The 25,508-nt window shown below is 43.3% G+C and overlaps 2 protein-coding genes across 4 annotated transcripts in view; both read right to left on the reverse strand.

The window, feature by feature from the left end:
- Window position 1: 1 nt before the first annotated feature.
- On the reverse strand, window positions 2–14,560 carry LOC136692526 (cdc42 effector protein 4-like). The gene is made up of 2 exons (XM_066666018.1): window positions 14,443–14,560; window positions 2–3,614 (listed from the first exon to the last, which is right to left on the reverse strand). The coding sequence occupies exon 2, from the start codon at window positions 3,240–3,242 to the stop codon at window positions 2,364–2,366; it is 879 nt and encodes a 292-aa protein (XP_066522115.1). The 5' UTR covers window positions 3,243–3,614; window positions 14,443–14,560; the 3' UTR covers window positions 2–2,363.
- Window positions 14,561–14,945: 385 nt separating this feature from the next.
- Window positions 14,946–25,508, reverse strand: part of sdk2b (sidekick cell adhesion molecule 2b) — a 174,694-nt gene continuing 164,131 nt past the window's right edge. Inside the window, exons 38-46 of one of the 3 annotated variants that reach the window (XM_066664600.1) lie at window positions 25,310–25,447; window positions 24,925–25,086; window positions 23,960–24,085; window positions 23,669–23,833; window positions 23,262–23,402; window positions 22,981–23,119; window positions 21,223–21,352; window positions 19,731–19,787; window positions 14,946–18,683 (exon numbers count right to left, since the gene is read on the reverse strand). In XM_066664600.1, the coding sequence (XP_066520697.1) occupies window positions 18,240–18,683; window positions 19,731–19,787; window positions 21,223–21,352; window positions 22,981–23,119; window positions 23,262–23,402; window positions 23,669–23,833; window positions 23,960–24,085; window positions 24,925–25,086; window positions 25,310–25,447 (1,502 nt within the window). In that variant the 3' untranslated portion in view covers window positions 14,946–18,239. The remainder of the gene's footprint in view (window positions 18,684–19,730; window positions 19,788–21,222; window positions 21,353–22,980; window positions 23,120–23,261; window positions 23,403–23,668; window positions 23,834–23,959; window positions 24,086–24,924; window positions 25,087–25,309; window positions 25,448–25,508) is intronic. The other 2 variants (XM_066664602.1, XM_066664601.1) reach the window with 2 other exon arrangements.

Consider the following 25,508-nt stretch of genomic DNA (forward strand, 5'->3'; position numbering starts at 1 on the left):
GTAAAAAGTTTTTTTAAGTGTTAAATTTCTGCCTGATTCCCACCAAAATATTCCAAGCCAGTACTCATTATTATTATTATTATTATTTATCCAGAGCTGTAATAATCATTGCTACATTTTAAAGTTAAAGGGTGTTTCCTAAATGGTATTTTTCACAGAAAACAATGAAATATGGCAAACATTCAGCACCTTTTAATAAAAATACAATTCAAACCTGTATTTGTCAGATTTTGTATGATGTGAAACTCGCCCACAATATATTCTTCATTAAAATATAAAACTGTTCTGTGATTCTTCCTCAGGCCAAATGTGGTTCTTCACCAAAATAAATTTTATGATCAAATTATAACACATTTGTAGAAATTTCCTCAGAATTAAAAATAAAACCAAAGAATAGAAAAAGTGCACAATTTAAAGGGAAAAAGGCCACATTTCCTTCAGCCTCAGGTTCAGCGTCAATTTAAACTCAGGACAAATGTGAAACAGAGGGTTTACACTAGATATCAGAACATTGCTGTGAGGATTTGATGGCATTCAGTCACACGGGCATCAGTGAGGTCAGGGGCTGGTGTTTGCTCTGTGTCTGTGTGGGTTTCCACCAGAAGTTCGGATGAAGGAGCAAATATTCATTCATTCATTTATTGTCTGTAGCCCTTATCCAGTTCAGGGCGGTGGTGGGTCCAGAGCCTACACAGAATCACTGGGTGCAAGGGCTGAACACACCCTGGAGGGGCCCCAGTCCTTCACAGGGTGACACACTCAGGAGTAAACATCCACAGCCCAAATTAAAAATGCCGGACAGAAACATGAAGAAATGCAATTCTAAAACACCGGCCCTGCGCCCTGATTGGACCAAGCCCCTCTGAGACGTACCGTGTCTCTCACAAGCAGTGATTCAGGAGTTCAGTTTAGCTGGATAACTTAAAACCAACTTTCACAGAAGAGCAATGAGACCGACCTGACTGAGAAATCCAGCAGATTCAGATTACAGGTGCAGGATTTGTCCGATTAGTTGAAATATAAAATCTTACAGCAATCATATTAAGATAAGTTGGTGTTTGAGGTTAAGTTATCTGGCTAAATCCTGCTCTGGTGAACACCTCCTGGAATAATCTCCACAACATGGATAAACGCAGGAGATAGAAACGGGATTATCCCTCATTAAGCCTGTACAGCTGATTTAACTCAGGATTAACTCAAATGATACAGCATTTTCACTGGTTTAACTGTTTCTCAGTTGAAGAACATTTCACTCATTAAAACCTTCAGCTTTAGTCCGTTGTCTCTGTGCTGAAGATATTTCAGAAAAATGTCAGCCCTCAGAATTCCTCTGGATTCTGATCACAATTTAAAAGTTTTCCAGAAGCTTTCAGCTCCGGAGAAAAAGCTCCAGCTTTAAGGCGGCAACTGGGAGATTCTGAGCAGAAAAAAGAGGTTGTCGTTTTAAGGTGGAATGGAGGTCTCTAGTGTTCTCCTGTGTTTGTAAAGTCTGTAATCAACTTCCACCTTAAAATCGAAGAGGGACGTGAGCAGGGAGCCGTTGAGCTCAGATCTGTAGTGTTAGGTCTCTCTGTTAAATTTAATGTCCACACTTTACCCATTTCCACCAAATGGGATGAATCATCCGAGCGCTGTCTGGAGAGAAGACGACGACTACTTACTGACGTGCAGACTGACCAATTGAATGTTTACAGAGAAGGTTATCGACCAATAACGGTAGCTCTACAGTCAGACCGTTCAATCCGTTCAAGATTTTAGGCTACTTCACCACTCCCCCTTCTCACTCAAGCGAACCAAACAAAGTAGGGGAGGGCGGGACTAGTTTGTGAAAGAAAAACTTCTCGAAATTCAATGTAAGCTCTAGAAAAAGAAAATCCCGGACGTTTGTGAAATTCCGCCCGGATACTTTATTAAGTCTAAAAAAGAGGACATGTCCGGGTAAAAGAGGACGTCTGGTCACCCTATTTAACGTAAATACGATTTTACGTTGTAGTGTCTCTGTGTCTGAAAAACAAAACACACTCAGTGTTTAGAAAACATCCACGTGCAACGACCGCGGTTTCCACGCATAGTTGGGTCATAAATACAATATAAGAAGCTCAAACTGGGTGGATTGTTTACAACTTTCTAAACTAATTTTCTCCAGTGGAAAAAAACTATCAATAAATAAAATAAAAACATTGTAAATTGGAAAGAGAAAGACTCAAAGTACAAGCAGATCCTGCTGAGGAAAGGGAAGGAAGTTTATTCCGTTTGAACCTGTCCAGCCAGATTTGGTCCTGATTCTCGTAGATTGGTTTCTACAAAATAAAAGTCCTGTAAAACCATGTCTTCCACTTCCTCTTGTTTAAATCAGACATTCTTTAAACCCTGATCTCGTCTTCATCCTGGTCCTCGTCCATGTAGATGATGTCCCCGTCGTCCAGAGCTTGGTTTGTGCCGTGGTCCTTGGTTCTTTCGTCTTCTGATCTTGACCTGGTGTCTTGATAATTCATTCCGTTTCGGTCATAAACCTTGGACACCACATTCTCCTCCTTAGGTTTAGAAAGTGGACAGGAATTTGAGGAATTGCTGAAGATGTCATCTTCCCATCCGTTTTTGTCCATGACACTGAGGATGTCTCCAAGCATGGAAGGCCCCAGATCAATGTGGAAGGAAAGAATAGATTCAGCATGCTTCATCCCACCTCCATAAGGGGGTGCTAAAGACACAGGGAGATCCGTCAATATGCCAAAGTTCTGCTCGTCCAGTTCCGAATCATTCGTTTCTGCAGAATGTGGATTTGGGTCTGGAATGTCTGGGAGACTCCTGATTGGGCTGGAGGACACACTCTTGGGCAGGTTGGGTCCTCCTTTGGTGGGATGGCTTTTCTCGTCATTGTTTAAATACGGTAGAGAGATGGCAGTCTTCACGAAACTAGTCGAACTAGTAGAGGGCGTTGTTTTCACACTGTCTCTCTTATCCGGACAGGTGACAGACTGAGAACGCTTGCTGCTTCTGAAGGTTCTAGACAGCAGGCCCTGTTTAGAAAAGTTCTGCTGGGTTTGCGGTTCATGAGGCGGTTCTCCGGAACGGCTGCTGAGGAATGACGTGTCCCCGAAGGCGTCGCCGCCGCGGCCCACGTGCATCGTGTGTCGGAAATCATCCAACGGAGCGCTGATCATCTCCGCAGTGAGATCCGTACGGGAACGCCGCTTCGACTGAGAGGAAGCGGACACCAGCTGCTTCAGGATCGGCATCATGGATGGAATTCACAAAACAGAGGCAGGGAAAAGTCAGTCCCTTTGGATTAATAATATTCCAGGTGGTGTTCCAGCGGCAGTAGCTTTCAGCCAAGAGGTCTGATCCTTTTAATATTCCAGGCGCAAGTTTTCCAAGTCTTTTCACTTTAGAGAACTTATATTCCAGGAATTCCACTTGATCCAAGATGTTCCTTCCTAATTGTCCTGGAGCACAAGGTTTTCCAGGAGTTCCCCCAGTCTTCCCAATGTTAGGGTCAGTTTGTTTGGTTCAGTAACGATCCAGAAAGTGTGGTCAGTAAACAGAACTGCCCAAATGTCCAGGTCTCAGAGACATCGCAGTGTGTTCCTGGACGACTGCTTCCATGAAAGAACCTGCAGAAACAGGCGAGAGACAGCAGTCCATCAGCTCACTGCCCCAAAACTTACAATACTCTTCCATCTCAGAACGACATTTTAATCAAAGCCGGAAACACAGCGGGATGCTGTCATTCCCAGGAATTCTTTCTTTTCCTATTAAACCCATTTGAACATATTACATTTACAGACAAAGACAAGAGCCCTAGGACAGCGTAAATGTGTCTTCGTCGTCACAACAACACACTACAGCCGTGTACACATTAAACCTGGTGACGGCCGAGTCCCAAATCTGTTTCCAGATATCTGACGCCAGTAGTGTGCCCTTCAAAGAAAAAAAAAAGAAAAAAAAAGCAGAGATGACGTGAAACCAGATGAGAGGAGAAGACAGAAGACAATAAAAGTGGACAGGGTTTTCCTTTGAGAAACCGATAGAATAAAAGTCCCTGAAAGAAGAAGAAGAGAATAACTCAAACGTAGAACTTTAAATCCGATTTTAATGGATTTAATGGGCAACCCGTTTGGCTGTTTCTGTACCCGTTTGGAAGCTGTTTTGATCGCTCGGGTTTTCCTGTTTACTCGTTTCCACTGTTATTTCTATATTTATATCTGTTTTTATAACCTACTAACCATCCATAGATCCATCTTTTAGATTGTCTCCGCAGGAATATTCATTACAGAGGCACTAAAACTGCCACCGGACCCTGGAGTAACGTTCTTGGTGTAAGTTACTAAAATCCACTAAAAGCGGTAAGTACCTGCAATTCCATGGCTACTACTGGCTGTTTTGCCTGCTCAGAGTGTGGCATGTTTAGTTTAACCCCCTTTTCCACCTCTAGCGATAAAGATAGTGGTTGTGTTTGTACTAAGTGTCAGCTAGTTAGCTCTCTGGTGGATAAAGTGGACCAGTTAGAAGTGCGCATCCGGAGCTTATTATTGTTAAGGGATAAACAGCGAGATTCAGTGTTAGCAACTCCGGGTGCCTTCGGGAGGGTTAGCACCCTCACGACTCCGGCGTTAGAGCCCTCACAGCGGGGTGAATGGGTGACGTCTCGGCATCATAGCCGGAAAGCTAAGGCTGATGCTAATGCTGAGGCCAAAGCTAGCCCACCGGGACACCACGCTCCTCCGATTCGCGTGTCAAACAGGTTTGCCCTGCTCAGCGAAGAACCCGCTGAGGAGCCTGTTAAGAGTGCTCTGGTTATAGGAGACTCTATTGTTCGACATGTGAAATTAGCTACTCCTTTAGGGGCGCCGGCAGTAACAGTTAGCTGTTTATCGGGAGCCAGAACGCCGGATATTAGTGGCAACCTTAGACTGTTAGCTAATAGGAGATATTCGAGGGTAGTCATTCATGTAGGGGCCAATGATATTCGTCTGCGGCAGTCTGAGGTAACTAAGGGTAATATTACAGAGGTGATTAAACTGGCCCAGACGATGTCCGATGCCGTAATCTGCTCTGGCCCCATACCAATGTGGCGTGGTGACGAAGCTTACAGCAGACTTTGGGCGTTAAACTGCTGGATGTCCAAGTGGTGTTCTGAAAAACAAGTGGGCTTTATAGACAATTGGTTACGTTTTGAGGGCAAGCCTGGTCTTATAGGTAGGGATGGTATCCACCCCACGCGGGAGGGTGCTGCCTTACTTTCTTGCAGCATAGCACATAGTCTTTTAGTTAGTCAGCAGAGTAGTGTAGATAGCTGCTGACAATCCAGAGCCGGGATCAGGCCGCAGACAGACAGGCTAAACCGACCGTCTGCGAACTGTCTTGAGGCGTCACCCAGGTTCAACTGTATTGAGACTGTGTCTTTCCCCCGAACTAAATGTAAAAGTAGAAAAACAAAATCAGCCTGTTTCAGCAACCTAATCAATATTAAATCATACACAACACCTAGCAGCAACACCTCAGAACTAAAATTTGGGTTACTCAACATAAGATCACTAAACTCAAAAGCACTCATCGTAAATGATATTATAAGTGATCATACATTCAATGTTTTCTGTCTCACGGAAACGTGGGTTAGACCAAATGAATATTTAGCACTAAATGAAGCCACCCCCCTAGGCTATAATTATGCACATAGCCCAAGAATATCAGGCAAAGGAGGTGGAGTATGTGTAATTTACCAAAATACCCTAGAAATTAGTCTTAAACAATGTGACACCTTCTCTTCTTTTGAGGTTCTCTCCACTATTATTACAAATCCGGTCACAAAAAAGGACGCATTTTTATTATGCAACATTTAGAGACCACCAGGGCCTTACTTAAAATTTCTGAAAGAATTCAGCGATTTTGCTACAAACCTAGCGGTGTGCAATCATAAAGTTATAATTGTAGGAGATTTCAATATCCATTTTGAGAAGGAAAGTGACCCACTAAAAAAGGCATTTACCTCAATCTTAGACTCTATTGGTATTACTCAAAATGTAACAGGGCCTACACACTACTGCAGCCACACTTTAGACTTAGTTCTGACACTAGGTCTTAACATTGACAAAATTAATATCTTATATCTATATCTAATATTTAATATCTAATATCTTATCCTATATGTAGGAACCCTCGCTATTCTACAAGGCATATAATAAAACCATCTACCTCCCTACAATTTATAGAAAACCTACCAGAACTATCGACCCTAGTTCCAACTCCATCAGACCCAATGGACCTAGATGTACTAACTGATTACCTAGAAAATACCTGTCGATCTACTTTAGAAAAGGTAGCACCACTTAAACATAAAAGTATAAGACAGAAAAAGCTCGCACCATGGTATAATGATAAGACCCGTACTTTAAAACAAACATTACGAAAACTAGAAAGGAAATGGCGATCAACCAAGCTTGAAGTGTTCCATTCTGCCTGGAAGGACAGCCTTATAGAGTATAGAAATGCCCTCACTAAAGCTCGCTCAGCATATCTGGCCTCGCTGATCTCCCATAATAAAAATATTCCGAGAGCACTGTTTAGTGTGTTTCCTAGAATTACAAAAAATCAAGCAGGTTCTGAACAACTAATTCCAGCAACTCTCACCAGTAAAGATTTTATGGACTTTTTTAATAATAAAATTGAGAATATTAGACAACAAACTCAAGCCACAGGATCAAATCCATCCTGGCTGCCACCCGATGTAAATGATATAAAATATAATGTAACTATAAAAGAAAGACTTGAAACCTTTTACCCACTCCCACAATTAGAACTAGAGAAGATTATCACCTCCGCAAACTGTACAACTTGCACACTTGATGCAATTCCCACAAAGTTGCTCAAAGAAGTACTACCAGCTATTATTGATCCTCTTTTAACTATAGTAAACTCATCGCTTAGTCTGGGCCATGTACCCAAAGCTTTTAAACTAGCAGTTATTAAACCTATGATCAAGAAACCAAATCTTGATGCTAGTACACTGTCTAATTACAGGCCTATTTCTAATTTGCCATTTCTGTCCAAGATCTTAGAAAGAGCTGTGGCCCAACAACTTAGTTCATATCTACATAAGAATCATATATATGAAAAATTCCAATCTGGATTCAGGCAACATCATAGTACAGAGACAGCTCTAGTCAAGATAACAAATGATCTTCTTCTTGCCTCTGATCAAGGCCACGTATCCCTGTTGGTGCTTCTTGACCTAAGTGCAGCCTTCGATACAATAGACCACAATATTCTCATAGAAAGGTTAGAAAACATGGTTGGAATCACAGGGACAGCCCTATTATGGTTCAAATCTTACTTAACGGAACGTTATCAATTCGTAAAAGTAAACAATCTAAATTCAAAATATTCTAAAGTAAGATTTGGAATTCCACAAGGCTCTATTTTAGGACCATTATTATTTACATTATACATGTTACCGCTAGGCACAGTTATAAGAAACCATGACATTAACTTTCACTGTTACGCAGACGACACACAATTGTATATTTCAGCCAAGCCCGATGACAAACACAGATTAAAGAAAATAGAGGACTGTGTAAAAGACGTGAAAGGCTGGATGTTGCGTAACTTCCTCCTTCTAAACAGCAACAAAACAGAGGTCCTGCTTTTGGGTCCAAAAGTGGCAAGAAATAAATTATCAGATTTAATTTTAAATCTAGCTGACTTTCCAGTTAAACCTGGTTCAGCAGCAAAAAATCTTGGTGTCATAATTGACCCGGATTTATCATTTGATAAACACATAGGTAGTATCACTAGGACAGTTTTTTTACATCTTCGCAATATTGCTAAGATTAGAAATGCCTTATCCCTCCAGGACACTACATGGGCTTGCTCCTGAATATCTTCAAGATACAATTTCCTATTATGAGCCTCCACGTTCACTCAGATCACAGAATACTGGATTTTTAATTGTTCCCAGAATTCAGAAGGCCTCAGCTGGGGGAAGAGCCTTTTCTTATAAAGCCCCCAGACTCTGGAATGATCTTCCAGAAAATGTTCGGGACTCAGACACAGTCGCAATCTTCAAATCTACGCTAAAAACACATTTGTTTAGTTTATATTTTGGTAGCTAATGCTCCCCCATAGATCAAGGCGGCAGATCCGGGGGGTCCATGGACACAGGGAATTATAGTAAACTGAGACGCTGGTGCTGTCGTCCCGCCGCTTTTCGCGATCACTCAGGTTTGTTGACGGTGGAGCGGAGGGATGCCAGTGTTTCAGGATGCTCCCGTGTCTGTGTGTCCTCCTGGTTCTCTCCTTTTAGTTAAAGCTGTCATAGTCAGATCTGCCGGAGTCATTAGCCACACTCTGGAAATTTTCATATTTTCTACTTTACAAACACAAAACAGTTCAAAACTAATTCCATCCCTTTACATCTTTCCGAGTAAACGACTGCCCACCTGTCTGTCTGGACACTGATGGATGACTGTCGAGACCCTCCTCCACGCTTCAGACCAGCTGCCCACGCTCCAGCAACCACCAAGTGCCTTGAAGCTGTCCCTACACTGAAGTTCTCATGGACTACTAACTATCATCACCAGTAGATTGACCAGAGGAGGATGGGTCACCCCTTGTGAGCCTTGGTTCCTCCCAAGGTTTCTTCCTCAGCTGGGGGAGTTTTTCCTTGCCACTGTCGCCCCTGGCTTGCTCACTTGAGGGTTTTACATTTGTTTTTACATTTCATGTCAAATCTTTGTCTTACTGGAATTCTGTGAAGCTGCTTTGTGACAACATCAATTGTGAAAACGCTATACAAATAAATTTGATTTGATTTGATTTGAATGGAATTGCGTCAGCTCCCGTTTCACTCTGAGGAATGTGAAGTGTGTCCAGATCCGGACGAGTCAAAGACTAAATATATTCCCAGAAATATTCCAATGGCCTCCGGCTTCAGCTACAGAGCTGTGGAAACTTCATCAAAACCAGGGGCAAAAATCAGAGCAAAGATCATGAGACATTTACACACAAAAAAACCCCAGCTCCACAAACCGATTATATAACACACACACACACAGGGAGAGGGAGAGAGACAGAGAAAGAGAGGACAGAGAGAAAACGTGAGGGGAGAAAGCGACAGAGAGAAAACAGAGAGGAAGAGATTAAACTCTTAAATCTGGGACACAGATCTGATTCTCTGACCTCAAACAAAGCCCTAATGACATCACTGCTTAACGCCACAAATTTCATTCATTCATTCATTCATCTTCTGTAATCACTTCACTGTGATCCTGATCTGTGTGGCACTGGGTCCAGAGCCGAAACAGGACTCAGAGTGGAACTAAACTGTAGAGGGCGCTGCTGGTTCTTAACACAGAAGGGTTTGTGTGGATCAAACTATATCGGTTATAGTTTATACACCGCTGGACGATATGGGAGGAGTCAATGGGCAGTTCCTAAACCAGGAGCCTGTGTCTGATTGGCTTTGGAGGATGCTATGGGAGGAGTCAGTGGGCGGGTCCTAAACAGGAAGTGGTGGTCAGTCTAAACAGTGGCTGCTGTGTGGAACAGGGGCAGCCTCCGCACTGCAGAGCGTAGAGCCATAACTCCTGGGAGATGTGGGTCAGTAAAACTGATAATCCCACACGCGCGCACACACACACAGCCGATGTTAATTTACATGTGGCTTCTGTCTCCTGGCAGTAAACCGGTTCGTCCTGCTCTCTGCAGGAAAACGAATGGATGGAGAGATGATGGAGAGATAGAAAAAGAAAGAAACTGCATTTTTTGCAGAGCCCAGTTCCTCTTTTCACACTGTGTCTGAGGGACATATAGTTCTGGAACTGCGAGGTACAGTATATTTTGTCCCACCATTTCAACACGCTCAGAGAACACTAACCACTCTGTACACAGCTCGACGCGCTCAGAGGAGAACACTAACCACTCTGTACACACAACACTAATGGTGATTTTCCACTGCATGGATCCGGCTTTACACAACTTGATTTGACACGGCTTGGCTTGCTTAAAGGTTGTTGCTTTTCCAGTAGCACAGCTCCCTCATGAAATGTATCCTGTGGCATCACAAAACTCCATCTCTAACAGGAACCATGGGCTAGGGCTCTGCCCCCAATTCTCACAGATCATATTTCCCTATCGTACATTTGGCTTTCGCTGGAGATTTTCCTCAGCCACCGACCCAAGGAGCATCTGACCCTCTTCAGAAACCCCTCAGGGGAATGCTGCTGAGAGTCGGATAAAAGTGAGTTTGTGCTGGAGCTCTGTGTTTCCTGGTGATTGACAGGTCTCTGGCCAATCAGAGCTCTGCAGCTCACATTTAGTACCGACTTGGCTCGGCTGGAACAGTAAGAGAGCAGGGACTAAAAAGAACATGGTTCCAGGAATAGGACCAATTTGGCTGAAGCAGAAGAGACGAGTCGAGTGGGTTCTGTGCTGAGAAAGCACCATGAGGTTGAGATGCAGCATTCCCCAGGCCTCCACCAGACCAGAACATCACACTGCTGCAGTCCCCTGAGGAGGGTATCATTTATTTAATTCAAACGCACTGCGTTTGTAACATACACACACACACACACACTATCAATGTGTGTGGTATAAACACACACACACACACCTCAGGAAGTGTGTTTAGTGTGTTGTGCTAAGACGTGTCAGGAAAGTCTTTGCCTTTGGTGTTAAACAGATGATTATAAAGAGGAGAGGAAAAGTGATGATAATAACACACTTCTCCGACCCTCCCTCCCTCCTTCCTTCTTTCTGTCTCTCTCCCTCCCTGCCTCCCTCTTTCTGTCTCTCTCACTCCCCCTCCCTTCCTCTTCCTGTCTCTCTCACTCCCTCCCTCACTAACTCTGTCTGTCTGTCTCTCTCTGCACCACCCCTCCGTGTTTCTTTCTTCTGTAAAATCAAACCCACGGACATTATGTCACTAGAATTATGTGGCAGAGATAGTGACGGAGAGCACTACCTCCTCACAACATCCACAGCTAATGAACCCTTAATTTCCATTGAGGATCCATCTCAGTTCGACAAGTGTTTTTAAGAATAACCTGAAAAGGTTGAATAATTTAACACTCCTGCAGACGTCAGAAGAATAGTCTCTCTGAGCTCCTCGGAATCTGCTCATGGCTCGGAATTACAGGGAATTCGGAAACAGAAATTCCCCTTTAAAGTGAAAATAAAGACCACACTGCTTTGATTGTAAAAATGTAATCTCAGAAAGGAATGAAGACAAACAGCACAATGTCTATTACTCTCCCTTCAGAGAGAGAGAATGAGAGAGAGAGAGAGAGAGAGGAAGACACGCACACACACAGAGAGAGAGAGAGAGAGAGAGAAAGAGAGAGACACACACACACACACACAGAGAGAGAAGTTGCCTGAATCAAACTAAACATTTGCCAAATCACCAGAAGTATTACACTAAATACACACATGCACAGAGACACAGAGTGTCCAATTATTCTGTGTCTATGACGTCTTTTATTCAACCGTAAACAACAATATTGTCTTTACACCCATACATTTCACTACTGACACAGCACTCATCAGCTTTATTAATTTTCTGTAAGCACTTCAAGGTCGTGGTGACAAACACCAGACAAAACGTCCCTCCATACAAACGCCAGACAAAACGTCCCTCCATACAAACGCCAGACAAAACGTCCCTCCATACAAACGCCAGACAAAACGTCCCTCCATACAAACGCCAGACAAAACGTCCCTCCATACAAAAGCCAGACAAAACGTCCCTCCATACAAAAGCCAGACAAAACGTCCCTCCATACAAACGCCAGACAAAACGTCCCTCCATACAAACGCCAGACAAAACGTCCCTCCAAACAAACGCCAGACAAAACGTCCCTCCAAACAAACGCCAGACAAAACGTCCCTCCAAACAAACGCCAGACAAAACGTCCCTCCAAACAAACGCCAGACAAAACGTCCCTCCAAACAAACGCCAGACAAAACGTCCCTCCAAACAAACGCCAGACAAAACGTCCCTCCAAACAAACGCCAGACAAAACGTCCCTCCAAACAAACGCCAGACAAAACGTCCCTCCAAACAAACGCCAGACAAAACGTCCCTCCAAACAAACGCCAGACAAAATGTCCCTCCAAACAAACGCCAGACAAAATGTCCCTCCAAACAAACGCCAGACAAAATGTCCCTCCAAACAAACGCCAGACAAAACGTCTCTCCAAACAAACGCCAGACAAAACGTCCCTCCAAACAAACGCCAGACAAAACGTCCCTCCAAACAAATGCTACACCAAGCACTATGAACATTAACTAATGATAAACTGCAGTGAGCTGAGGACGGATGGATCCAGGCCATGAAATACTCGGCTAAAAGCAGAGACTTGGCCTTCGTCCATTAGCTCCATTAATGCTGCAGCTGGAGCTCAGTCTGATCCACTGCCAGGGTCCAGTTCCTCCTACAACTCAATGCCCATTTCAGGAAATGATCTTCGTACTTCAGCCCCCCCTGAGAGTGCAGGGGAGCCAGTAGGAGCTCAACACGCTTGGAGGAGAACACTAACTGCTGATCACCCAGCCACTCACATGCTCGCCCAGCCACACACATGAGCCCCTGCAGCCGTGTGGAAGAGTGGGAAAGAGCCACAATGCCGCTACGACGGGAATCAGGAAATCTCTCCAGAAAAATCAGAGAGTGAAAACACAGGGTTCCCAGAGTTCAGTAAAGAACGAAAAGACACAGTGACACTGATTTTCTGAGGAAGGTGTAAATTAGCGCTGAACTGTGATTGTGGCTTGGCTGGTTTTACAGGCTGGGGCTTCAGTTACACACACGCACAATTATAAAATCACTGCAGGAATGTGTCTCACTTTCAGATCCTCACACTCTCTTTCAATTCGGAGGCGTTTCTTCATCATTTAAAAAAAAAACTCAAAACTGGTTCCACGTCTTTCAGCACACAAAGACAATGTCAATCAACACTGAGACAAAACAAAACAACACATCCTCGCAGACATTCAGTCAGAGCGAGTCCGGCTGGAACGGACACAGGGGGCTAATGTGTGTGTGTAATGGGGCAGAGGGGGATAACTGCCCAGCACTGGGCTGCACCAGGGGAACTGTGTTCTCTGGAGTGAGACACTTTATAATTAAACTTGTACAGACCCCGAATCACAGACTTTTATTCTGTTCCTTTGTTTGTAGTTGATGTTATTATCGTATTATTATTGGTTTAGTTATAATAATGTATTAGATTATTATGTTAAAGTAAAGCAGATTTGCTGCAAAGCTTTCTTTTTTTTTTACACATTTGATGTTGTTTTCTGTGAAGGCTACTGTAATGTTTTATATGAGAATTCATTTGAATATAAAGTATTTTATGTTTTTAATACAATTATTTTTTTGTTAAATAACTTAATTTGTTCATTTCTTTATTAAATGGTGAGTAATATTTCTCATGTCTTGTTTTAGATTTTAATATTAAGCCATTTAATAAATAAGTTAATTATTTTGTAAAATGTTCCTCACTAAAACCCTGCTTTTAGAAACTTAAGAGCCTGTATTTATTCATTAATACACCTCTATATAATGTTTATAATTAATGTTTATTATTATTTACTTGTTTACCATAACTTGTTTATATAAAAGCACTCCTATGGTTTGCGACATGACGTCATGTTTGTTTATTTGACGGGGCAAAGACGCGTATACACTGGCAGTTTAATCCGGATAAATAAGTAAATAAAACCAAATCGATTTAAAAAAAAAAAAAAAAAAAAATCACGTGACACACAACGCACAAAAATCTGCGCGCGCTGCATTTCACATTGTCTCACACACTCAGGTTGGTCTTACTGCACGTGTGAGGACTTGTAGTAAATTGCAGTCAGTAACACTAAACCAAAACCTACACAAGATTCCACAGAATTGTTGAAACTGTGGCGAAAACAACGCGTTTTCAAAGAGAAGTGCTCACTTCGTATTCAACCTCTCATTGTCCTGTAATTGTGGGTACCCATAAGGGTACCAATACAAGCTAAACCCAGAAGATAAAGTATTTGGAACTGTCCGTTCCACCTTAAACGGCGCAGAAAGTTCTATTGTAACCTGGTTAATATTTAAATTCTCAATTCCACCTTAAATGGCACATTGGTTAAAATATTGCCTCCGAGTTGACTTCTTATTAAAATTAATGTAACTGCTCAATAATTTAAAGTGGAACGGACAATTCCTAAAAGAATCCGAGTTTAAGGTGGAACGGAAAGTTCCCCTAAAAGCCAATCTTAGCCAGAATGATCAACCGTTTCAGCATTTAAAGTGGAACGATCTTTTAAAATTAGAAGCCAACTTCAGGTTCGTCCCAAAACCAGAGTCTATGTCAAAATAAACCAAAACAAACAGACGAAAAAAACAGTAAGACATATAAAAGCACAGACTCGCAGGTAAACACCGTCTCAGTTCTGCTCACCTGAGAATTCCTTCAGATCCAGGGTTTAAACAGAACCAGAACAAAGAGAGACTGAGTGACTGAACTCTCTCACTTTCTGAGAGTGTGTGTGTGTGTGTGTGTGATAGTCATATGTATACCCGCCCCCAAGGTCTTAAAAGGCCAGTCTCTTTAAATCCTTATTACCCACACCAGTGAACCTGCTACACTTTAAAGGTGCGGTCAGTCATTTTTACCAGTAGTGATTACGTATTTTTATATTTACAATTTTCTCGATGCTGCGTTTTCATCTTTGAATAAACATTTTATGCTCCACACAGCAGGTCTGTAAATTTTAAAATAGTTTTAGTACAGAATCTCTGGCACATCCACACCAATAGGCGTCAGTGTAATAATAAAAAAACATCAGTGAAGAAAATATCTGTTGCATATTTACTTCATTATCTCAACACAAGAAATTCAAACACATGGTTTGTATTGGGTTTATTCATTTATTTTAGAAAATAATGTTATTTTTTGGACATGATTTTGATGTATTTTACATTGTTTAATCTTTTTCCATGATCCTGGGTGTTGGATTAATGGCTAGCTGCTAAAGTTAGCATTAGCTTCTGTTAACCAAAACTTTTCATTTATCACAGAGTATAATGAATACCCACATCAGAACTGTGATGACTATAGAAACAGAAATGTGTTACTATAATTCTCTCTCTCTCTCTCTCTCTCTCTCTCTCTCTCTCTCTCTTCTCTCTCTCTCTCTCTCACACACACACACACACACTGACAGTCTGATTGATAGCATTAGCTGCAAATGCAAATTACAGCAGTGTAGAGGATACAGCTTTAAAACATAAAGATAAACAAAAACAATGTATACACTTTAAACACACCAGGTCAAAAATATGGATGAAAATAGAGATTCATCAAAAATATTTTATACATTTTTTAATGTTTATTAGACATTTTAGATAAGGACTTTTATTATAGAATATTCCACACTGCAAACAATATTATTTGGCAAGAAAAATAATCCCAAATTTAAACATTTTTTAATCTAATAAATACTGTTTTTAGATTAAAAAAGAGATGATTTTATTTCTTACTGAGTTTTTTCAAAATATTCTTTTGAAACAAGCCATTTATCTTTGACTTTAAAATAAAACTGCCTAGAACGATTAATGTACACACTGTGTGACGTCAGTAAAACCAGCTTTCCTACAGCAGTCTAGCTCCACTTATGGAGTCTACAACAGTTTAGCTCCGCCCATTCCGGCAAGTTTAGCCCCGCCCGTTCAGGCTACAGCAATCTAGCCACGCCCACTCAGGTTAGCCCCACCCATTCAGGCTATTGCAGTCTAGCCCCAGCCCATTCAGGCTACAATTTAGCCCCAGCCCATTCAGGCTACAATTTAGCCCCATCCATTCATGCTACTGCAGTTTAGCCCCAAGAAATAAGCCTAAATTCATTTAGCTCCTCCCATTCAGCCTATACGCGTTTAGCCCCCGCCCATTCCGCTTATATCAATTTAGCCCCACCTATTTGTGCTGAGGAATCAAAATTATCATAAATATGGTATAAAATGTATAAAATGTTTATTTTACAGAGGTCTGCTGTAACCTCTGTGTTAAATCCATCAGTAAAGTGTGAAAATAGAGAGGAATAAATGAACCTAATTTTTTAGAGAGAAGTTTCAGAACATCACACTCTTTTCCAAACTGGTTTGTAACGTCCACACAAAGAAAAACAAAGAGAATAAAGTGAACACAGCAGCGGGAGACGCGAGTCTGTGATCATGTGGTGGTCCTTTATTTACTAAAACAACAGGGAATTACTTTAATGTTTTAACCTCAGCCTCAATTAAACAAACCTTTCCCTGCTGTTCTCATTAAAGACTCTGTTCTGGTAACACATCGCTCTGAAGGAGTTAAATAACACCCCCTCCACACTGACCCCTTGGCTCCATACCCCTGCTGCACAAGAATAAGAGCAAAATCACAGGATTTTAAAAACACTGGGACAGCCATGGGCTCAGGAGCAGCTGAATGTCCTCTCCATTTAATGATATGCATTAATGATATGCAAATGAGGGGTAAACCAAGGCTAGTCCTATGTAAATAATAAACTGGTGTCTACAGCACCCCTAGTGGATTTATTATTCAATAAATAAGCCTCTGAATAATTCTCTGAAACCACTGACCCCAGATACAAAATAATAATAATAATAATAATAATAATAGGTGAATGTTGAGTGTTTTTGTTCAGATTCTGAAGAGAACATTCATTCATTCATTATCTGTAACCGCTTATCCAGTTCAGGGTCACAGTGGGTCCAGAGCCTACCTGGAATCATTGGGCGCAAGGCGGGAATACACCCTGGAGGGGGCGCCAGTCCTTCGCAGGGCAGCACAGACACACACACACATTCACTCAGGAGAATGTAAGAGTTTTAAGAACTGATTCCTTTCTGGTTTTCCTGGGCGTGTTGTGACTGATCTGGAGATGATCTTAGATGTTTTTGGTGTGTGGAACCCAGTCTCACACGGTCCCCAGCCCCTCCTTAACACTGCAGATTCACTGCTGAGATGTGGCAGGTTTCACTTAAGTCCCTTAGTCCCCCCCTCCCTCCGTACACACACACACACACACACACACACACTTGTGCATTGAGTGATAATCCATAGAAGACGATACAGTCCTGTGTTTTGTTTGTTTACACAATCCAAGAGACAGCAGGTCGTTTTGTGACATCACATCCTGTCTGATGATGTCAGCATCAGCATGCTGGTAAGAAAAGGAAATTACATCAGAGAGTTCATATGATGATTTTTCCAAAACGCACACACACACACACACACACACACGACTGACATTAAAATATTTTCAGATTCTGAAAGTGCTAGTGATAATACTAATATTAATTACCTTTTAAATAATAATTATAATAATAATAATAATGGTTTCACAGCTTTGTGTTTTATCAACAATCCTCACACACCATGAAAAATCCAGATTGTCCCCGACCTTCAGAGAGCACCTTTAATCTCAGATCTGTGACATCACCACGCAGTCCGGCTCAGCCCCCAGGAGTCGGACCAGCGGGCGTCCGGAATTCCGGATAAAGTATAGCGCTGTTTTCATCAGTGTTTTAATTCCCTCCACATTGTTTCCAACTTTCTGAATTTCGGATAAAGTTTAACCGTTCAGTATAATTTTTTTGTTTGTATTAGTATTGTTTGTTTTCCAGAGCCACATGTTTTTTCTGCAAGCCTCGGGAGTCGCTGCTCTTGTTTCTGTCTATTGTTTTGTTTTAAAATAATGTGATTCATTCTCTTTGATCTTCTTTGATATATGATGTTGATTGCGTTTTGGTGAAAAATAAATAAAATAAAAAAACAATCCCATGCAGCAAAATCCAATAAATTAGAAAAACCCTGTAAACAAATAAAAGATAAAAAATGAATAAAAAAAACCTTACAAATCAGAAAAAGAAACTCAAAGAAAATAGTTATGAACAGATCTGGTGGGTGTTTGTTTACTGTTGAGAAAAAGTAAATAAAAGATGTGTGATTATAACAATAATAATAAATAATGCAGTGTTTACAGTGTTGATTTGCTCTCACACACACTCAGTGAAAGGTTAAAATCAGGAGAAAGAACTCAAAGCATTAAAACAGAATCAAAACACATTTGTTGTTGTTTGAAATTTGTTGTTGTTTATCATTGTTAATTTTTTTCTGCGGGAATCCTCAAGAAAGGATGCTCTTCTCCTTCATTATATTGATTATGTTTGTCATGTTTTGGTTTATCCCTTGCTCCATCAGACAAAAGAGGAGAAGCCGGCGATGGGGGGGCGCGGGCCGGGGGCCAGGCTGCTGGGTGGTCGGTAGGGTGCCCCCTGGTGGCTGGTGGTGTTACAGCTCGGAGACGGAGTCGGCGTCCGGCTTCCTTTAGGCCTGAAGACGCTGGACTGGTTCAGGGTTTGAGTCTGGCTCTGATTTTCATCCTGGTTCTGGGCCTGTTTCTGGACTTGGTTCTGGCCCTGGTTCGGGACCTGGGGGGGCAAAAGGGGCAGCTGTGGAGGGGCAATGGGGTGATCAGTTTCCCCTGACTCTGACTCAGTGTAACTATAAGCCTGAGCACGAGAGATGCCCTTCTGCTGCCGTCTCCAGGAGTTATAATACGTCGGGTCACTGATGTAGTGGTTAACAAAGGAGTGTGTCTTCGGGTGGTTCTGATCCACTTCACACTCACTGTCACTGCCCTGAGAGAGAGAGAGAGAGAGAGAGAGAGAGAGAGAGAGAGAGAGAGAGAGAGAGAGAGAGAATGTTGAGCAAATGGCAAAGGGAAATGGCAAATAATTCAGCTTTCAAAACTGGATCAGTCTTTGTCTTCAGTTCCCAAACGATCGTCAGCAGGTGGCGCTGAAGTGACGTTTGAAATAGTTAAAAACTGCCCTCCTGCATTTGTTGCTATAACTAAATGCTTTCAATGGATTCAGTGGAGTTCCCCACTTTGTTCTAATACTTTTTCAGAACTGAGTTTCTACCTAATGTACCCCCATAATTCAGCAGGAAGTGGAATTTAATAAACATCCAAAGTGACCAATCACAGACACTTACTTTAATTGTGATGTGTACAACTTACTCAAAAGTGTGCTACAACAAAAACACACCCAGACAAAACTAAGTGTTCTGTTTATTAGCTACTAAAATCTGTCAGAGTGTAGATGAAGTGTGACAGCCAATCAGATTGTAGATGAATTGTGACAGCCAATCAGAGTGCAGATGAAGAGTGACAGCCAGAGTGTAAATGAAGTGTGACAGCCAATCAAAGTGCAGTTGAAGGGTGACAGCCAATCGGAGTACAGAAGAAGGGTGACAGCCAATCACAGTGCAGATGAAGGGTGTCAGCCAATCACAGTGCAGATGAAGGGTGTCAGCCAATTAGAGTGCAGGTGAATGATGACAGCCAATCAGAGTGCAGGTGAAGGATGAAAGCCACTCAGAGCGCAGATGAAGGGTGACAGCCAATCAGAGTGCAGATGAAGGGTGACAGCCAATCAGAGTGTAGATGAAGGGTGACAGCCAATCAGAGTGCAGATGAAGAGTGACAGCCAATCAGAGTGTAGATGAAGGTTGACAGCCCATCAGAGTGAAGATGAAGGTTGACAGCCAATCAGAGTGTAGATGAAGGGTGACAGCCAATCAGAGTGTAGAGCAGTAAAGGTCATGAGAACAAAATGACTGTGAATGAATGACCCTGAGAGAAAAAGTGGGCGGGACACAAACATTTAGCTACAGTTGCTCACCCAATGAGGCAGAGGAGCAGGGGGCGCCCCGGGTTTATAGGAGAACACAAGCGCCTCCTAGAGGTGAACAGAAACACTGTGTTCAGCACTCTGCAAATAGACCAATGAAAACATGCCTCATTCCGAAATGAAGTATTCCAGGTCTGTGCAAAATTACTCTGAAAAAATTAAGAGAATTCCTAAAATTCCAAGCTAACAAGAAACAAACATGTTTCACAGCTTTCTTTTAAAAATTTCATTCCATTTTACAAAAAAACCTGAAATAATCTGTGATTGGTCGTGAAACTCACAGCATGCAGTGAGACAGAGCGGTGAGACAGCGTGATGAGAATGCACAGTGAAATGGGGCTGAGACTGCACAGTTAGACAGAGCGATAAGACAGAGGGGTGAGACAGTGTAGTGAAAGAGTTGTGAGAGAGAACAGTAAGACAGCAGTGAGACTGCGCAAATAAACAGAGCATTGAGACAGTGCAGTGAGACAGCAGCAAGCAAGTGCAGTGAGACAGAAGCGAGACAGAACAGTGAGACAGTGCAGTGAGACAGGAGCGAGACAGAGCAGTGAGACAGTGCAGTGAGAAAGCAGCGAGACATCGCAGTGAGACAGCGCTGGTGTGGAGAGAGGATGGACACTGTGTCCAACAGAGCAACAAACAGAATAATAACAGGTGTCTAAACACTAACACAGCGCCCAACTCAGCAGTAGATCAACAACCCACTGTTCCACACACCAGAGGAACTCCATCACTCCAGAGAACACAGTTCCACTGTTCCACACACCAGAGGAATCCCATCACTCCAGAGAACACAGTTCCACTGTTCCAAACACTAGAGGAACCCCATCACTCCAGAGAACACAGTTTCACTGTTCCACACACCAGAGGAACTCCATCACTCCAGAGAACACAGTTCCACTGTTCCACACCCCAGAGGAACTCCATCACTCCAGAGAACATGATTCCACTGTTCCACACTCCAGAGGAACTCCATCACTCCAGAGAACACAGTTCCACACACCAGAGGAACTCCATCACTCCAGAGAGCACAGTTCTACTGTTCCAAACACCAGAGAAACCACATCACTCCAGAGAAAACAGTTCCACTGTTCCACACACCAGAGGAACCCCATCACTCCAGAGAACACAGTTCTACCGTTCCACACACCAGAGGAACCCCATCACTCCAGAGAACACAGTTCCACTGTGCCACACACCAGAGGAACCCCATCTCTCCAGAGAACACAGTGTGGTGGTTGTGTTCAGTTCTGAATGAGGTCAGTGATGAGTGGTTAATGAAAACATTCCAGTTATTTCAAAACTTTAAGAAACACGCAGTCACTGAGCACTAGAATGAAATGTAAATACATTATTCAGAAGAATAAGGTGTTGGCAGGAGAGTGTCACCATGAGTGTGCATGTGAGTGTGTGAGAGTGTGTGTATAAGTGTGTGTGTGAGAGTGTGTGTATAAGTGTGTGTGTGAGAGTGTGTGTATACCTGTGAGTCTGAGATCTCGGTGGGTTTCTCAGACAGGGCGCTGTTTTCTGCTGGAACCAGGTTGTTGTATTTTGTGCTGATGTCTTCGTCAGAGTAGTGCAGCCCCCCAGGACTCGGCCTCGGGGGGGATCTGTGCAGCACACGAAGGGTTAACTACATCATCACCTTCATCATCATTTCATAGCACAGAGAGAGTATTAAATGTAGAGAGAGTTGTATGAAGAGTGAGTGAGAGAGAGAGAGACATGGTAGAGAGAGGTTTATAAAGAGAGAGAGAGAGATGGTAGAGAGAGGTGTATAAAGAGAGAGATGGTGGGGAGAAGTGTATAAAGAGAGAGAGAGATGGTAGAGAGGTGTATGAAGAGTGAGAAAAAGAGACAGAGAGACAGATGGTGGGGAGAGGTGTATAAAGAGAGAGAGAGATGGTAGAGTTAACTACATCATCACCTTCATCATCATTTCATAGCACAGAGAGAGTATTAATGTAGAGAGAGGTGTACGAAGAATGAGTGAGTGAGAGAGAGATGGTAGAGAGAGGTGTATAAAGAGAGATGCTAAAGAGAGGTGTATGACAAGTGAGACAGTGAGATTGGTAGAGAGAGGTGTATAAAGAGAGAGATGGTAGGAAGAGGTGTATAAAGAGAGAGAGAGAGAGATGGTAGAGGGAGGTATATAAAGAGAGAGACAGAGAGAGAGATGGTAGAGGGAGGTGTATAAAGAGAGAGATGGTAGGGAGAGATGTATAAAGAGAGAGAGAGAGAGATGGTGGGGAGAGGTGTATAAAGAGAGAGAGAAAGAGAGAGAGAGAGAGAGAGAGAGAGAGAGAGAGAGATGGTAGAGTTAACTACATCATCACCTTCATCATCATTTCATAGCACAGAGAGAGTATTAATGTAGAGAGAGGTGTATGAAGAATGAGTGAGTGAGAGAGAGAGAGATGGTAGAGAGAGGTGTATAAAGAGAGAGAGAGAGAGCGAGAGATGGTAGAGGGAGGTGTATAAAGAGAGAGATGGTAGGAAGAGGTGTATAAAGAGAGAGAGAGAGAGATGGTAGAGGGAGGTATATAAAGAGAGAGACAGCGAGAGAGAGAGAGAGATGGTAGAGGGAGGTATATAAAGAGAGAGAGAGAGAGAGAGAGAGATGGTAGAGGGAGGTGTATAAAGAGAGAGATGGTAGGGAGAGGTGTATAAAGAGAGAGAGAGAGAGAGAGAGATGGTAGAGAGAGGTGTAAAGAGAGAGAGAGAGAGAAATGGTAGAGGGAGGTGTATAAAGAGAGAGAGATGGTAGAGAAGGGTGTATGAAGAGTGAGTGAGAGAGAAATGGTAGATAGAGGTGTATAAAAAGAGAGAGAAAGACGGTAGAGAGGTGTATAAAGAGAGAGAGAGATGGTCGAGAGAGGTGTATACAAAGAGAGACGGCAGGGAGAGGTGTATAAAGAGAAAGAGAGATGGTAGAGAGAGGTGTATAAAGAGAGAGATGGCAGAGAGAGGTGTATAAAGAGAGAAAGAGAAAGAGAGAGAGAGGGTAGAGCGAGATGGTGGGGAAATGTGTATAAAGAGAGAGAGATGATAGAGAGGTGTATAAAGAGAGATGGTAGAGAGAGGTGTATAAAGAGAGAGATGGTAGAGAGAGGTGTATAAAGAGAGAGATGGTAGAGAGAGGTGTATAAAGAGAGAGATGGTGGGGAGAGAGGTGTATAAAGTGAGAGATGGTAGAGAGAGGTGTATAAAAAGAGAGGAAGAGGGTGCTGTACTGGACCTGGTGTAGACTCCATTTTTCCGGCAGAAGGAGTTTTTGACAGACAGTCGGCGGTTGTTGAGCTCCAGTGCCGGGAACCTGCTCTCGTCCAGACTCACCATCTCCCCGTGTGTCAGAGCTTTACAGTTAGCGCCACCTCCTGGACAAACAGCAACACCAGCACACATTAAACTGCCCCTCAGTCTGCTCCAGCCCCAGTCTCTAAGACCTCTTTACCCTCAGAGCCTCAGTCCGACCACACCCCGACCCCGCCCTGCTCTGGAATCAGGAGGGTGAAGTACCCGAGTCAGATTTCTTGGCGTATTTCTTGCTCTGCCCACGGATGATGAGGATGAACACCAAGAGCAGGATGAAGATCAGACCCACCAGCGCCACCACCACCAAGAACCACCACTCCTCATAGAACGGTGCCACCTTCTGAGCTGGAGGGGACAGGACAAAAACAAATGAGTTTCTTCAGCCATGCATCATTTAAAGAGAGGAAACAACTGTGGAGGCACAGACCCAGAGGCGAGCAAGACTTACTCTGGATTTAATCATTTACTAAAGTTTAAATTGGACAACATTAAAATATAAAATAAAATGGAGAGGTGTAGAGAATGAAGTAATGGCACAGACCATAAAAAGTAGATCAACAAAACTAGATAATTAGAAGAAGAAGGAGAAGAAGAAAAGGAAGAGGACGGACCTGAGACGGAGGGGGATGGTTGACTGGGCGAGCCGTAGCCGTAGTCGTTGACTCCGATGACCCTGAAGTCGTAACTGACCCCCTGCTTCAGGATGTCCATGTTAAAGGTGTAAGATGTCACTTCTTTAGGAATGTCTTTGATCAAAATGTCCCAGAGTCCTTCATCTGGAAAACAGCCCCCCCTCCCCGGTCAGTTCAGACAGAGCAGCAGTGGACAAACGAGAAAATGTATGACGACAGAAAAGGAAAACCCTTTAGAGTCCTCCACAGAGAAGGCTCTGTGGCTGTTACCTGAAGGTCTGGCCTCGATGACGTAGCGAGTGATGGGCGCTCGTCCGGGATCGGCGCTTGTCCAGTGGATGGTGAGGGCAGAGCCATAGCGAGAAATATATGGTTCACCAGGAGGTCCCGGGGCTCCTAGAACACCACAAGACACAGTTTTACACACACACTAACAAGGACATGCAACGTCAGCTCAGTGAGGATCGCTGGGCGAGGGAACGTGGAGGAACCAGACAAACCATCTATAGGTGATTTGTGGGGATGTTACCCTCCACCTCAGAGCCCATGGTGATGAGAGTGAGACAGACCGTCTCAGACAGTATGCGAGGGTTGGGTTAGATGTTTAGAGAGTGAGACAGATGTGTAGAAAAGGATAGAAACATACAGGGAGTGATAGAGGGGTGTGGAGAGTGTGTAGACAGGTAGAGGGTGAGAGATGTTTAGAGAGTGAGAGAGACCTATAGAGAATGAGACTCGTGTAGAGAGTGGGACCGATGTGTAGAGGGTGAGACAGATGTGTAGAGTGAGACAGGAAGAGGGTGAGAGAGACATTTATAGAGTGAGACAGAGGTGTAGAGAGTGAGACAGAGGTGTAGTGTGAGACAGGTAGAGGGTGAGAGAGGTGTAGAGTGAGACAGGTAGAGGGTGAGACAGAGGTGTAGTGTGAGACAGGTAGAGGGTGAGAGAGGTGTAGAGTGAGACAGGTAGAGGGTGAGACAGAGGTGTATTGTGAGACAGGTAGAGGGTGAGACAGAGGTGTAGGGTGAGACAGGTAGAGGGTGAGACAGATGTAGGGTGAGACAGAGGTGTAGTGTGAGACAGGTGTAGTGTGAGACAGGTAGAGGGTGAGACAGAGGTGTAGTGTGAGACAGGTAGAGGGTGAGACAGAGGTGTAGTGTGAGACAGGTAGAGGGTGAGACAGAGGTGTAGAGTGAGACAGGTGTAGGGCGATACAGGTGTAGGGTGAGACAGACCGTCTCCAGGTCCCGTGGTAATGTTGGCCTCCAGCTCCGGGCCGTAGGTGAAGGTCTTGGCTTTGATGCGGAAGTTGTAAGTGACAGCGTCAGCGAGGTCTTTAATCTTCAGCCACAGGGGGGTGCTCCCCTTCACATCCACAGTCACTATCTTACTGACTCCTGAATGGGGGGGGCAGTATAGTGAGGGTTCTATATAATCAGGGTGCTTTAATCCAAACAATAAAATAATGTTATTATCTAACGGATAAATTACAGGATCACTCCCAGATTCAGATCGGGAACGTGATCACATCCTAACCTCATTATCTGGGAATAACTGACTTCTGTTGGGAAACTAAGTCTAATCTCATTTTATCTCTAATCTAGAACCTTAAAGACTGACCGTCGACTGGAGAACAGGGTTCGTACACCAGCCGGTATCCCTCAAGAATTCCGTTAGGAAAAAACGGTTCTCCCCACGAGACATTCACCGACGTAGTGGTCAGTTCACTGAAGTGTATAAAACTGGGAGCACTGGGAGCTGAGAGAGAGCGAGAGCGAGAGCGAGAGAGAGAGAGAGAGAGAGAGAGAGAGAGAGAGAG

This window comes from Hoplias malabaricus, chromosome 3, assembly GCF_029633855.1.
Source record: "Hoplias malabaricus isolate fHopMal1 chromosome 3, fHopMal1.hap1, whole genome shotgun sequence".
NCBI classification, from domain to species: Eukaryota; Metazoa; Chordata; class Actinopteri; order Characiformes; family Erythrinidae; genus Hoplias; species Hoplias malabaricus.